Raw genomic sequence first — 15,362 nt, forward strand, 5'->3', positions numbered from 1 at the left:
AATCCCAGCCGTCTTCTGGAAGCCGAGGAGTCAAAAGACTTGCCAGGAAGGCGGAAGTCTAGCCGACTCGCCCAATCACGCCGGGAAGCCTGGGCGGTGGCTCCGGGCTGGCCAATCCTGGCCAAGCGTGCTCGGCGCGCGCGGCACAGGTCCCGCCTCCGCGCGCAGGGCTGACGAGTCGTTAGCGGATTAGGCGGCCGCGGGGGCGGAGCCAGAGGCCCCGGCCGGGCCTCGCGCGGGGTGGGCCCTCCTGGCTCCTGGCTCCGGCTCCGGCTCCGGCTCCGGCTCCACCATGGCTCCCAAAGGCAGCTCCAAGCAGCAGTCCGAGGAGGACCTGCTCCTCCAGGATTTCAGTCGCAACCTCTCAGCCAAGTCCTCCGCACTCTTCTTCGGGAATGCCTTCATCGTGTCCGCCATCCCCATCTGTGAGCGCCGGGAGCGGGCGGGCAGGGGAGGCGGCGGGCCGGGCTGGGCGGGGACGGGGACGCGGACGTGGCCGGGCCCGGCGGACGGCGAGGGAGCGCTGGCTCCTCGGCGCCCGCGCTTTCCCGCTCGCCGTGAGCTCGGGGAACCCCGCAGCCCGGGTGTTCCCGGCCGGGGTGGTGGCGGGCCGCCTCCCAGGAAAGTTGCTTGGGGCGCTTTGCAGAAAGTGCGCGGGTCCCGGGCCCAGGCGCCGGGCCGGGATTCCCCAGTGCGGGGCTGGCAGCCCCGATTCTGTACTTAAACAGTCGCACCCCAGCTAAGACCTGATGCTGACCTTCCCGCATACAGCCCCCTCCCTCTCCTTTGCCATTACGAGATCTTGCACGTACATCCTGACTTATTTTGGAGAAACTAATGAATTAAAAGGAGAGAGAGGTTCCTGTGAACTCTCGCACTGGATGCAAGGTGTAGCTTTCGGTGAATCAATTCACACGCCCGAGCTTCTTTTTTTCCTAATTTGATGAGCTCGGTAGGTCCTGTGCCAAGCGCCAGCGAGTTCCCTTGTGTAAATTTTTTAACCATCCTATTAGGGCTGTTCTCAGTGGAAGGAGACAGTTTGCAAGACTGGGCCAGCGTTGTTTTTAGGGCTCAGGTTTCCCGGATTTGCATTTCCTCTCGCTCACACTGCTGCACGGTTGTTGGGCGGTCAAATCTAGATTCTTTTTTTTTTTTTCTCCTTCAGCCTCGTACAAAGCAGCGTGCAGCCAGCGTGGCGTGGGGCCCGCGTGGCTCCCCGGCTGCACCGAGCAGGCCTTGGCTTCGGACTGACAGCCACGTCAGCGCGTAAACTGTGGCTCAGGACTGCACGTGGCATTTGGGAGTGGCCTGTACTTAGCTTAACAGTACCCGGACGAATGAAATTTGAAGTCAGAATTGTGGTTTTTGTGGAGCTGGAGTTCTCATTTTAGAGAAAGCAGAAACCTTCATGTGGAAGGTTATGTTTTTCGAGGGTTCTGCATTGGGTAGGCTTGAGGCTGTAACTTCTTCCTGGGTGTCCCACTTCTGGAGTTCTGCATGTACTGGATTCCCTAGCCCAGGCTGTATTTTACCAGCCTTACCTGTCACGAATTCAGCAGGTCTTCACAACTGGGTGGTAAAGTTTTGTTTCTTTTTTGTACCCCAACCCCACCACCACCCATTTTTTTTTTTTTTTAATCTTCAGGGTTATACTGGCGAATATGGCATATGGATCTTATTCAGTCTGCTGTTCTGTACAGCGTGATGACCCTTGTAAGCACTTATTTGGTAGCCTTTGCCTACAAAAATGTGAAATTTGTACTCAAGCACAAGTAAGTATATTTCTTAAGTGAAAGTATAATGCATTTTTATATACTAGACTGTCTTAAAGACCATTCGTGTTTGTGTTGGTTTCAGTAAGCATCAATTTGAGATATATATATGTATCTGGTTTGGGGGAAGGCACCTTAATGCTATGAAGAATTATTAACTTACTCGAAGCAGAGGCAATGCTTCTGACATTGCTGTGAAAGTAGGTTTTGAGGGTGGAATTAGCCCTTAATCATGGAGTTTAATCAGAAAAACAAAACCCACCAAGTAATTTAACATTTCCAAAGCAGCTGGAATTCTTTCTGGAAAGAACTGTTTTGGGCTCTCCATGATTGATTTTTGGATGTGAACAAAGTGGTTTTGTTGTTGTTATCAAACTAACATTTTTAATGCTAATTACGTTTTTTTCTTATGAGTATATGACAATTAATATTTCATGATCACACATATTATAAAATACATCATTTTAGTGATAGCTTTTGGAGAAGAAAACCCAAGCCACACAACTATAAATTCACACATTAATTATAAGCAATTATATACTCCGGTTTCATAAAGGTTAAAGCGTGGGGGGAACAGTCAAAACTTAAGGAAAGAGGATAACATTTTTTATTCAGATGCCGTGGTCCTCAGGGGAAGCAGGTATACATAATGTTTAATTGGAAAGATGCCCATTGACGTTGCTTTCATGCACACTTTGATACTTGACTCAGGATAGCAGGGTACTTCTCTGTTTACTTAGTGCAGCCTTCTTGGTGCTCTATTTCTTTGGAAGTACTTTCTTAAAGAGGGTTGGAGTTTTGATGAGACTTGAAGTACCATGTGCTTTCTGTGCGCTTTTCCTTTTCATTTCCATAGTTCCCACTCTAGTTTAGATGCTGTTTTTGCTTGGGTTGTGGTAGCAGTCTCCATCTAGTCTTTCAACAAAAGTTTGGGGCTCTCCCTGCCATAAGCAGTATAAAGCATGTTACTCTACGTAATCCTTATGTTACACGTGTGAACTGCAGGTGGTATTACTGCTTTATGGGATAAAAGAACATATATTCATCCCTATCGGCCATCATTTTTATCCTGTCCCTCTCTTACTTAAAACTCACCATATACTCGCTTCCCATGAGGACCATACACTAAGTGTATGAAAACAAAATTCTGACAGATCCCTGGAATGCAACTCACCTACCTCCTCCCAGTGTGGTTTCATCTTGTAGCGTTGGTTCTTAGCGCTTCTTATCAGCCTTCGTGTCATCCTTTGAAAGTGTCTTGTGCCCTCCCTCATTTAAGATGGTCTTTCTTCCTTCCCATTCTTACCTGTCTTATTTCAAGACTTGGGAATCTTTTCCAGAGAAATCCGTCCTAAGTTTGTTGTCCCTGCATTAGAGTCTTTCTGGTGACAAGGAATGGAAGTGATCTCAGTTAACGGATTTACGTATTGTGAGGAGGACAGAACAGCCTCAGTAGCTGAAAGTGGCCAGGCAGCTTCCCTACTGCTCTTCTGGACCAGTGGGAACTCAGGTTGTAGGTGGCTGCAATTCTGCTAGACAGTAGTGGTCAAGTCACCCATGTCATCTTTTTGTTGTTAACCCCTTGTCACCAGCTGCCATTCCAGGATTCAGCCACCTCAGCCTCTGCTGTTCTGGGCTTTCTTGTGAGGCATGGCCATTGGTGGATAGTGAAGCTTAGCGGTGGGCATCTTGCACAGCCCATCCTTTGAAACTCAGTCCTTTTGAGACTTAGTGTTTTTCTTGTTCTGCATATCATTTTTCATTTACTTTTTTTGTAACCAAAATGATGTTCTTTTTACCATCTCATTCTACTTTGGATTTCTTGAGGGCAACTGCTACTTTTATTTTATATCTATTACAACAGTTCATAGTACATTTAGTTCAGTAAAAATTTCAGTGGATTACTGATTTAATAGATTCTTTCAGTGGAATTATTTTTTAGTTATAGTTTTGCTTTCATACTAAATATTGCCACTGACATTGAAACTCCTACAGGTATGCAAGAAGGTTAAAGCTCGAAGTTCAAGGGAGATGCTGCGTGTAGACAGGTATTAGTAGTAGAGGGGAGATGACTCAGAGTTGACAGTCTGGATTTCTGTCCCAGCTTTGTTGCCCTTAAATGTATAACCTAGGGCAGGGGTCCTCAAACTTTTTAAACAGGGGGCCAGTTCACTGTCCCTCAGACCGTTGGAGGACCGGACTATAGTTTTTAAAAAAAACTATGAACAAATTCCTATGCACACTGCACATATCTTATTTTGAAGCAAAAAAACAAAACGGGAACAAATACAATATTTGTATTTGCATGTGGCCCGCGGGCCATAGTTTGAGGACCCCTGACCTAGGGCATAACCGTTTTAGACTTCACATTCCTGAGCTGTGAAATGGGGCTACTAATGGTATTTCATAGGATGGTGAGTATTAAACACTATGCTATATGTGACATAAGCATAGTATCTGGCACATAAGTGTTTATGTGCAGTGTTGGAGAGGTTGTGTGTGAGGGAGCCCTTAGAAATTATTTTTTAAGTTGGTATGACTTAAAAAATGTTGCAAATATGTGTTTGTGTTAAGAAATTAAATAGGTAGTATTTTTGTTTTTTAATTTTTTACACACTGATGTAAAAAAAATAGTAGCAAAACAATTGAATTTGTGGATTATCCTAGTTGGCTGAGTGCTGGGCCACTTGAGTGACCTCTATATTTTACAGTATTCAGTGCTGAGTGGGGTTTATTTTCTAAGATCCTTAAGAAGGAGGATAGGGCTTTTTGAATTCTAATAAACCTACAGTGTGGTTGTTGGATATAGAATTTTAGATCTAGAAGAGAAATTTTTCTGGTTCAGTCTCTTCAGGAAGATTTGTTATGTGAACAGATATTTGACTATTTGTCCTAAAGATGCTTAGAGATAACCAACTCTTGAAAATAGTTTATTCCTGTGTCCTGACAGTTGGTGTGTATGCGTGTATAGGTAGGTATTTTTTCCCCTCTGTTAAGCTAACAATGATTTCTGCTGGTACATTTCTTTCCAATTGGTCTTTCTTAGAAAAGAGTGGTCTTATGTGAAGTTCAGAAACACTGAGTGGTTGGTCTGCTAGAAAGAGTCAGAGATACCTTCTGAGCAGAACTTTTACCCAATGAGTCAGGTGAAGTATTTTTTGGAGGAAAAAGTACACTATAGTGTCTGTCTAAACTATCTGTTAAGATAGCTGTCTGCCCTCTTAGCTGTCTTTTTTTTTAGGTTTCAGAACTTAAATTTCCTTTTATCTATTTTTCTTAAGCAAATTGATTTCCCTCCTCCCCAGTTATCTATTTGTAGAAAAATACATTAGTTGATACTGACCAAAGTTTTTTCTTTTTAAAAAATATGTTTTTATTGATTTTAGAGAGAGAGAGAGAGAGAGAAACATTGATGAGAGAGAAACATCAACATTGATCAGCTGCCTCCTGCACGTCCCCCTAGCTCCCAAACACCCCCCCCCCCCTCCGTCCCCTATTAGGGATTGAGCCCGAAACCAGGAGTGCCCTGATCTGGAATCAAATCTGCGACCTTCCCTGTGCATGGGTTGACTCATAACCACTGAGCAACACTGGTCGGGCAAGGTTTTCTTTTTAACAATGTAAACTCTAACTTGATTCTTGGGTGAGATATAGAGATGGAGGCATAGGTGAAACCAAATAGAATTTGTGCTTGATTTGTATTCCAGAAGCTCTTGTGGTTAAAGAAAGGTTGAAAACTATTGCCTTGAATGATCTTCAGCTTTTCTTTCTGGAAGCCATCCTGATTTTTCCAGTTTTCCTTGGTACACTAGCCAGAACTAAATAGCATAGTCACCGAGGAAACATTAATTGAACATAGAGTGAACAGATTTCTATCTCTGTTCCACATCCTGTTGCTTTAAACACATCTCTGTATCGTGTCAAATGTTTTCATAGTGGTTCTGTGTAGGTAGTTGTTACATGTTGCTTGTGATCAGTTCTTACTTTTCCCTCTATATTTATGGCTAATAAGTTTCTCCTATTTTGTGAAAAATATATGTTGAATCTAACTGTCATAATCTTTGGGAGACTTTGTATTTCATCCAAGTTTACATTTTATTCTTTTTTTCACTAACAACCCCATCTGATAAAATTCACCATGTCTATTTTTTGATGAGTATACGTTTAATTTTTTTCTTTATCTGACTTGTCACTGAAGATTCTGATCTGGTAGCGTGACTATCACTTCCAGCCTTTTCTGGCTGATTCCATATGATCTTTTTGTGCAAACCTCTTACCAGTGGTTCATTTAACTAAAAGTGGTGTGGTCAGTCCCTGACCATGTGGTATTATTTCTTTTTATTGAAATTGTCCTTTGGAGTAGAGTTAAAAGCATTACTTTAAGATATTATAGTTGTTAATTCCCTTTTGTTTTGTTTTTAAGCCTAGTTTTCTCTCCTGTTACTTACTGGAATTAAAGCCATGTGTCATTTGCTAATATCTTGTCAGATTTATTTATTGAACTGTTAAATTATAGGCTAAAACAAAATGGATTTATAATGACTTATAACTAAATTGTGTTAGTAGCATTTGACTTCTGTTTCCATAGTAAATACATAAACTGGGAAATTCTCTCTTTTAAGCAGAAATCAAACTCATAACTAATAAACCACATCTTGGAAGTTTCTTGAACTCCTCCCTCTCTTTTAACTAATACTACAGTGTGATAACCCTGGAACTTTCTGTAAAGTTTATTTTCTGGAAATGTAAAGTATTACACAGTTGCCAATACAAAATCTGAGTACAGAGTGTTTCTGAGAAAGTAATGTCCACTCCTGGAGCATGTGGAAACTTTTTTCTTTTCCTTCCAGAGTAGCACAGAAGAGGGAAGATGCTGTTTCCAAAGAAGTGACTCGAAAACTTTCTGAAGCTGATAATAGAAAGATGTCTCGGAAGGAAAAAGATGAAAGGTTTGACTCCTTGTTTAATGATTTTGTGGTAATCAAAGGAGGGGATACTTTGTAGAAGTTTTTGATTTCTGCTTAGAGAATGTGGGTGTCGGAATTGTCTGAGGCAAACATTGGTATTGTAGAAAAGATAGTAATGGGAATAACTGACTTTGAGTTTTTATTCCTGCCTTTGAGCTGTACACAGGTCATCTATTTCTCTAAAGAGCCCTAAGGAGGTAGGTACTATTGTTATCTTCATTGTACACCTCAGGAAACAGGTGGAGAAAGCTTCAGTAACTTGATCAAGGCCTCACATTAGTGGAAGGTAAAGCCATGGTAAGACTACAGGCATCTGGCTTGTACTCATAACTGCTCTGCTGCAGAGCTTTGTCTGGTGCCACTGGATAGCTGTGTGACCTTGGACTTATCACCTAACCCCGCCCCCCCCCCCACACACCCAGCTCTGAAAAGTTTACATTGTGTTATGTGTTAGCATTTTTAGGTGGTGGTATTTCTGTTACTGAGCTTCCGGTCTGAGTTATCTGCTTTGGGAAAAAGAAAAAAACTGTCTCCTGTTGCACAGTCCTGTGCCACATTTGTTAGTCCTGGCCCCCATCCCCATTTTTCCTGTCATCTGCTCTGAAAGGGGTTAATAGACAGTCTAACATCTGAGCAGCAGAGGTCTCTGAACGATTGAGTAGACTTGTGCTTCAGAGCTGCCAGATGGTTGAATAGAGTCATGGATTGAGATTGTTTTCATGGACCTTAAATTTTAGTATCTCAAAGTGGTTTGTGAAATGGCATTTTTATCCCACTTTGCTCCAGGAAGACTTTGTGGGGACTTGCAATATGCAAGTGTGTGTAAAACAAAGCAGTGCAATTTTAAAAGATCAGAAACCATTTAAAAGTAAGAAAAAGTGGATGAACAGGGACCTCATAGTTAGTTACAGCAGTTGAGCACTAAACTTAGCTCTGAGCGTCCAAGTGTCGGGAAGCATCTGAGGTCATGCTGCTTTCATTGTCCGATGAGAAGCAGTGTGCCAGTCCTCCTGAAAAGAAACTTTCCTGGCACTGAATCTGGAAGGACTTTATCAAGTGGATCCTTATTTAAGGGACACTGAGTAACTTAATGAACAGTGTTTTCTACAGTGGTTTTGGAAAGGCACCAAATAGTGAAGTGGTTATCTCCTATGGATCCTTTATAAAACTGAAGGCACAGTACTAAAGTCATGACAATGAGGGCCTTTTTTTAAATTTTTTTTCAGAGAATAGCTTTAATGAGTTCTAGCTGCATAGCCTTTTTTTTTTTTTAATGTTTTTATTGATTTTTAAAGAGAGCAAGGGAGAGGGATAGAGTTAGAAACATCAATGAGAGAAAAACATCATCAGTAGGCTGTCTCCTGCACACCCCCTGCTGGGGATCGAGCCTGAAACCCAGTGCTCTGACTGGGAATTGAACCGGTGATCTCTTGGTTCATGGGTTAAACTCAACCACTAGCCATACTGGCCAGGCTAGCTGCATAGCTTTCTGAATGCAAATTTTTGCAAAGGGATGGAGGTTAGAGAATTTAGAACACTTTTTAAAAACCCTTTTATTGAATTATGATATTTATTATACTAATAGCTATTAAACTGAGTGCTTATCATAGTTAACCAGTTTCAAAATGCTTGTTATAGCTCTTGTAGGTTTCAGGTGATTAGTTATACCAGATAGTAAGTGAGTCTCATATGCCCACAGCAGACTTGCCTGATTTGGTCTGCACTTGTTCTTGATCTTGGGATGTGTCTTGGAATTTTTCTCAGCAAGTGGTATTCAATTAATCACTACTAATGAGTCAGAGTTGGAATTGGAAATGAAACCTCAGTGCCATTGGCTGGACCAGATATTTCAAAGGAGAATGAAGTTTCTTTGAGACATAAAATGCAGAGTGTCAGAAGAGTGTAAAATTTCTGTTGTTATCAGTAAAAATTTGTGCTGTTATTTGTTTTGTATTCCTCTCACAAAAGCCACACTGGATAGTTGTACCCAGGTCTATATTCATGATTCACTCTGATAACTGGGACCATTTATAATCTAATATTTTTCTTCAAAGGAGGGATTTGATTTAAGAGAAGGCTTATCAGCATCTCTTTGCAGTGATGCATATCTGTCAAAGCTCCATCTATAGTCATTTAGAGTATATGGCACTTTGAAACTGCACTGCCATCCATTCAAGGATGAAATTAGCAGAGGTGATCAGATTTATTAATATTTGCCCCAGGGTGTGAGTGTTATTTCTCCCTGACTTACCAATGATCTGTCATTTACCATGATCTGATTGTAATCGTTGTTGAGTTTGGTGTCAACTTTTCTCTTGTTGTAGGAAGTGCTCCTTGGAAAAAAGACTCCTTGGAAAGTGCGCTCTCAAACTAGATTTCCTAACAGGGAAGCTTTGGCGGAACCATTGCTAGTGAGGCCACTTGGGAGTCCTAAATTTTTTCAAAATGAACCAGGATATGTGTAGACTAGAAAATGTTCTAAAAGCTGTCACGCAGTCCTGACTATATACATGGATGTCATGCACACTGATTTTGGGAGCTGGGGTAACCGGAAGGATTGAGCTATTTCTTTCATCAAGGCTGTTTTGACGATGTTTCTGATTCAGGGCATGGCAGGGAGTTAGGGAGAAGTGCTGTGATGGAGGGGGGATAATTAATCCATACTAAAGGCATGCTAGTAGCCTTTTTAAGGACACTGTCTTTATTGGGTCTTGTGCCAGAGTCTTAACACCAGAGGCAGTTGTTCTGTGCATTAAACCATGTTGGGTCTATGCATCTTTCTGAGCTGGTGTTTTCTTTGATCAATTAGTGCTAGAATGGTATAATGTATCTCCTCCCATTCCAAGTCATATATTTTTTACATTTACATTTAAACTTCTTTGAAATCAGGAGCTGTTTCATAGTAGATAGCTGCATTGAATATAATATCCTTCACTTCTTCCAAACTTATAGTAAATTGGAGATCTATTACGTTAATGATATCCATAGAATTAAGAAAACATGGCATATATGTTAGGGGTTGCAAATTTCTTATGATGGAGATAAGGTGCTAATACTCTTCATTTAGCTCCCTTATGCTTGTTGAATTTACATTAGAAGATTTAGTGAACAAAACATGGCAGCTTCCAGTGACATTAGCCATAGTATTGTCCATAGGATCCATGGAGGGTATCTGACTGGGAATTACATCGTGACCTCCTGGTTCATACATAGATAAAAGCTCAACCACTGAGCCATACCAACTGGGTGGAAAAACTTACTTTACAATGAACTAGAGCCATGTGGTATTTAAAATTTTTAAAACATATTTATAAACTCAGTTCACTTGTTTCTTTGTCTACAGAATCTTGTGGAAGAAGAATGAAGTTGCTGATTATGAAGCTACAACATTTTCCATCTTCTATAACAACACCCTATTCCTGGTCTTGGTCATCGTTGCATCCTTCTTTATATTGAAGAACTTCAACCCCACAGTGTATCCTTTTAAAGATTGATTACGTTTTTTAGAAATCTAGAAATAGTAGTTTCTTTTGGTTTCATATAGGGAGTCAGTTTATTAAATAGCACTGTGACCTTAGGCACGTTTCTGAACATTTAAAATAAGGGCTTTTGGTTTGATGTAAAATTCTTTCAAGTTTATGACTTCATGGCAAGTAACTATAAATAGACTCACATATATGATTATGTATACCCGCCTACTTAAAAAAAGAGTTCCAAGGAGGAAAGGCAAACTTGCTTTCTTTGATAGCTCTTGATGTAAGCCATGTGTCTAATGATATTTTGGACTTTGGGATTGGGTGGATAGCCAGTTTAAATAGGCACATTTCATAATATTTTAACAGTGTTTCAAGCTGCTCTTAAATTGAGCTTTCTTAATTTATTAAAGGTGCTAAGATAATTTATTAAAGCTTTTATCCAGGAATGTGCAGCCAAATTTTTAACAGTTGGAGATTTTGATGTAATAAAATGTGACACTCTTCAACTTGTATCTTCTGGAGGAGTGGTTTGTCCCAAACAGACCAGTCCTGAGGCCAAGAGTAGCTGCAAACTTTCAGAACCTCCTTACTTTTATAGGCCCACTGTGGCCAGTACACTGATGGAGAGGGGAGAAAGGACAAGACATCTCTTCTTCCTCCCCATGGTCTTTGATCAGCTCTTCTGAAGGTTAAATGGAATTTGAGTGTTTTCTTTGTGGTCATGTATTCTAGGTTTCTGTCTCAAGTGTTTTTAAATTTCCTGTGAATATTCTTTATAGTCTTGTGTCTTGTAAATTGCGTTTACAGACAATGGGACCACATAGCATTGTCATTAGGCAGAGTGTCAGGAGGGAAGCAGTATATTCCAGAGAGATGGACTTGTTTTGTTTTGTTGAAAATTAATTTTGGGTTCTTAATTTTTCCTTAACATTAAATTTTTACAGGAACTATATTCTGTCCATAAGTGCTTCATCAGGTCTCATCGCCCTCCTGTCTACTGGCTCCAAATAGACCGTGTCAGCTTTACCCTTGGCTTTGTATTTATGGGTGGTCTGTGGTGTATGGAAAAGAAGCCGGGTGGTCGGGGTGGGAGACACACAAGATGTTTTTATAGTCTGGAGCTTGAGGGTTTGAAAGACCCAACAAAATGTAATTCAATATTTGTTTATTGGCTCTTTTTTGACAAACTGTTGAAAGTACATGAATTGGAAAGGAAACTCAGAGTACCAGGGCATTTATTAAAAAGGCAAATGTGTCTGGCAATGTGCTACAATCACAAGAGGAGAAAATAACTTGTTTCCTTGATCTGTCAGAGGTCACAGTAACCTGGACTGAACTGTTAGTATTTGTTAGAGTAGCAAGAAGTTAATAGCTGGTTCTGTGTGTTCCAAGCACAATATTACAGCTTTTTTTGAACCATTAATATCAGAATGAATCCTCTTTCCTCCCTTTTCCCCTGCCTGGGGGGTGGGATTGAATGCATGTTTACAAATCTCTGAATATGTGATTTGAAATAACTCAATAAAAGTTGAAAACATGGTTTCTCCAATTTGGGGAAAAGAAACTTGTGGAAAATTTCTTCCTTTTTTTTAAAAAAAAAAAAAAATGGAAGAAAGGCAGCCAAGGTAATAACCTAAAAATAGTACCCAGGAGGGAGGGAGGGTGGAGACGGTTGAGGGTATGGGAAGGGTACATGGTGATGGGAAAACATAAAGAAAAAAATAAGAATAGTGCTCTGGCAATTGAGAGTTGTCCTGTGGGATTAAAGCACACTGCTCAGCTGTACAGCTTTGGCCTTGGGTAGCCGGAGATGCCAATTTCACCCTCCATGTTAGTTTGACTTGTTGAAAGACTGGCATCATGGTTTTCTTAGAGTGGGGTCTCTGTCCCTGGAGGAGTGTTGGGTGAGAGAGAGAACCTCTCTCCTGAATATAGATGTAAAAGACCAAAGTAATTTTTGTGATCTTAGCTCCAGAATTCTAAGAGCATTCCAAGGATTAAAGTGATGTTAGTGTTTGTCATTATTTTCCCATTCATACGTTCATAAATTTGACCTTTAGACCACAGGTTCCCATTGATTGGGAATAAAATATTGCTTTTTTCAGTCCTTGGGGGTCCAGCTGAGAGCAATCTCTTGCATTTTTTAACCAGTGTGTGTACAGATATTACTAGTATAATTTTATGTGTGTGCCATGATTTTAAAAAGTTTGGGAAGCTCTTGAACCTATATCACTGAAAGGTTGTGGAATCCCAGGAGATAGTAGTGGTTTCATATTCCTATTAGCTTTGACCACATCCAGTAATCATCATCATAATAAAAGGCTAATATGCAAATAGTCATCACGCCATGACACCATAACGACAGAACAGTAGGAGGCTGCGTGTGAGGCAGGCGTGGGTGGGCAGGGACTTTCAGCGTCGCTGGGCAGGGACTTGCGCCAGCCCAGGACGTGGGGCTGCCTCTCAGCCCGGCGCCTGGCCGGGGACAAGAAGCTGCCTCCTTGCCAAGCGCCAGACCAGGGGACGTGAATATCAATATTAAAATATTTCCTCTAATTCCCTTTTAATGTGCATGAATTTCGTGCACTGGGCCACTAGTTTCTTATAACAGTACCTCAAAGGAAATATATTCCTAATCCTAACTTTAATCTTTAGTTTCCACTTGTAAATTAAGATGAATGTTGTAAATAGTACTTGCTGTTTTATTTATAACTGTACAGAAAGGTATTTATTGGGAGTTCATTTTTTACTTCCACGCTGTTAGATGTTTCTGTAGGCCACATCCAAGGACTTGGAAGGAACACAGGGAGGAGTACACTTGCACAGTGACCCAGACCATCATTACCGTCTGAGGATTACAGTTCGTCATTGCTTCTGGAAGTTTGCAGTTCTTTTCTTTGGTGCGTTATTCATGTGTCATCACTGGATAATACATAGTAAATGGGGATGCCAGAAGAGATTCACTGCAAAGTGGTTAGCTTTATTTTTATGTTTTAACCTGGTTTTGTTTGTTTTTTTTGTTTTTTTTTCCTGTTGATAAGTAACCAGTAAGTAATTTGACAAGTGGCATGGAGTTTATGTACCAAATACATTTACTTAACTTGACAAAATGCCTCTTTGACAAACCATCAGCATCTACTATTTGTTACCAGAGCTGGGCCAAGTATCTTTTTAAATTGCAGGTAAAAAATCACCACTAGATGGCAGTGCCTGTATAGATGGGGGAAGAATTGCCACTATTGGACTAAGGCAATGTAGTTGAAATGGGGTGGTGAAATAGGGGCATCAGCTTAGTATTCTTTAAAGAGTTGCTCTTGAATTAATAAACTGAATAATTTGTAGAAATGTAAGTAAGCAAAATTTGATTTTGGTTCGAACTTTTTCCTACAGCACCTTGTTTTTCATCCTTATGATTTTGAGCTTCCTATACTAGATAAATTTCTGTGCATGAGTTTATAGATGTACTCACAGTTCCACAGTTTCATGCAGGTTATCAATACTCTGCTCTTGCAAATTCCCCAGTCCTGTCTCCATCATCTGAAATGGCGGCCACGTGACACATAGAATTACAATGAGCTAATAAATCTGGGTTAGTTAGTAAAAACTTGCTGTAGAATTTTTATCTCAAAAGACCCTCAGATCCAGTAAAATAAAGGGTTCTGTTGTAATTGGGATATAAAGTGATTAAACCCCTTTTTTTCACACCCCTTGTGATAACTAGAGGCTTAAACTGTTGGGACATTTTACATTTCCCTGTTTTTAGTTTCTTCATTTACAACTTAATAAAAATCTTGACTTGAAATTATTCTTAGCCAGTAAAAATGTACTGGTTGTTCTATTGGATAAATTATTCTAATTTGGAAAGAATAATTTGAAACAAGTTTTAAAGTTAACTGAAATGTGGAGGTTGGATTCTTACCAAATTCTTGTAAAAGGTCTCGCTAACAAAGTATCATTAAACTTTGCTTTTTAAAATTTATACTTTCCCTAGACTCTTGATAAGAACCATGTGGCTGAGTACATTATCTTTAGTATGTTATCTTACATTACCCACCATTTAAATTTCCTACACATGTAAATGCATTTTTGTGGTCACTGTTCCGATCTCTGTGTGGCAGTGACTGGCACAGTGCAGTTACATTACAGAGCAGAATGTCAGGCCTCTTTGCCAGCATGTGCCTGCTGTGCTATCCTGCCCGCCTTGTTTCTGTGCTTTCAGTATCTGTGCCAGTTATGCTGCTTCTGGAGACACAATGGAAGGATATACATAGGCATGTACATATATTGAGAGAACCAATTTGTTGATACATGTTTTGGGCTGGAAGGGGTTAGCTTTTGCCTGCTTGGACTCCCAAGTAGGGAAATTAATTGAAGATTAGGAGTGGTTTTTAAGTGGTTGGTTTAAATTTTCATGGAGGTGGTTAGAGACTACTTACTTGCCTTCATGAGTTTTAATTGTATCACTTCTTTGACCTTTCCATCTTAACTGATTCTGAATTTCCATCTTAACTGATTCTGAATTTGGCTTCATACCCGTTTTTTTTTTGTTTTTTTTTTTACCTTAAAAATTCACACACAGTTCCTTCTTTACAAAGCTTTAAAGCTAAAAAAGAAAATTGTACCTAAAACAGCACTGAACAAAATAACTTGCCTGGTTCTGCCATCAACCAGCAGTGTGAGTTTGGGCAAATCCCTCCATCTTTCCAGTTTTGGTTTCCTCATTTGCCAAAGAGGGATGGTCTTGAAGATGGCCTGCTAGCTATCTGAACACCCTTGGCACACTGTTAAGATGAAGTGACAGTTCTTAAAGTGAGAAGTCAGGCACAGGGTTTCTAGTTTTCATTTCCCTTGGCTGAGATTTTAGTATGTGGATGGCTGCTACCCAGGTTACTCTTAGGAATGGTATGTTCTCTCCCAAGGAATTCTTTCCAAAATAGAAAATAAAATGAGAGTGCATGGAAATTTTTCTTTTTTTTTTTGGAAATTTTTCTTAAGGATATAATTATGAAATATATTTATTTTAAAAAAATATATACATTTTATTGATTTTTTACAGAGAGGAAGGGAGAAGGATAGAGAGTCAGAAGCATCGATGAGAGAGAAACATCAATCAGCTGCCTCCTGCACACCGCCCACTGGGGATGTGC

The 15,362-nt window shown here is 40.4% G+C and overlaps 1 protein-coding gene across 2 annotated transcripts; it reads left to right on the forward strand.

Annotated features, from left to right (window-relative positions):
• Positions 1–209: 209 nt before the first annotated feature.
• On the forward strand, positions 210–11,782 carry SSR3 (signal sequence receptor subunit 3). Of its 2 annotated transcripts, XM_036349596.1 has the most exons (6): positions 286–425; positions 1,166–1,445; positions 1,646–1,772; positions 6,623–6,721; positions 10,083–10,214; positions 11,160–11,782. In XM_036349596.1, exons 2-6 carry the CDS (start codon positions 1,409–1,411, stop codon positions 11,224–11,226), a joined length of 462 nt encoding a protein of 153 aa, XP_036205489.1. In that variant the 5' UTR covers positions 286–425; positions 1,166–1,408; the 3' UTR covers positions 11,227–11,782. The 2 variants fall into 2 exon arrangements, with proteins under 2 accessions (XP_036205488.1, XP_036205489.1); XM_036349595.1 differs by lacking the exon at positions 1,166–1,445 and having other exon boundaries at positions 210–425.
• The last annotated feature ends 3,580 nt before the right edge of the window (positions 11,783–15,362 follow it).

Source organism: Myotis myotis, unplaced genomic scaffold (genome assembly GCF_014108235.1).
Source record: "Myotis myotis isolate mMyoMyo1 unplaced genomic scaffold, mMyoMyo1.p scaffold_m19_p_2, whole genome shotgun sequence".
Classification (NCBI taxonomy): Eukaryota; Metazoa; Chordata; class Mammalia; order Chiroptera; family Vespertilionidae; genus Myotis; species Myotis myotis.

Bases quoted from the DNA above. Each gene is read 5' to 3' on its own strand.
- SSR3 (XM_036349595.1), top strand. From the start codon at position 293: ATGGCTCCCAAAGGCAGCTCCAAGCAGCAGTCCGAGGAGGACCTGCTC. The intron at 426-1,645 runs GTGAGCGCCGGG...TTTAATCTTCAG, and splicing joins CGTGTCCGCCATCCCCATCT to GGTTATACTGGCGAATATGG. The intron at 1,773-6,622 runs GTAAGTATATTT...TTTTCCTTCCAG, and splicing joins AAATTTGTACTCAAGCACAA to AGTAGCACAGAAGAGGGAAG.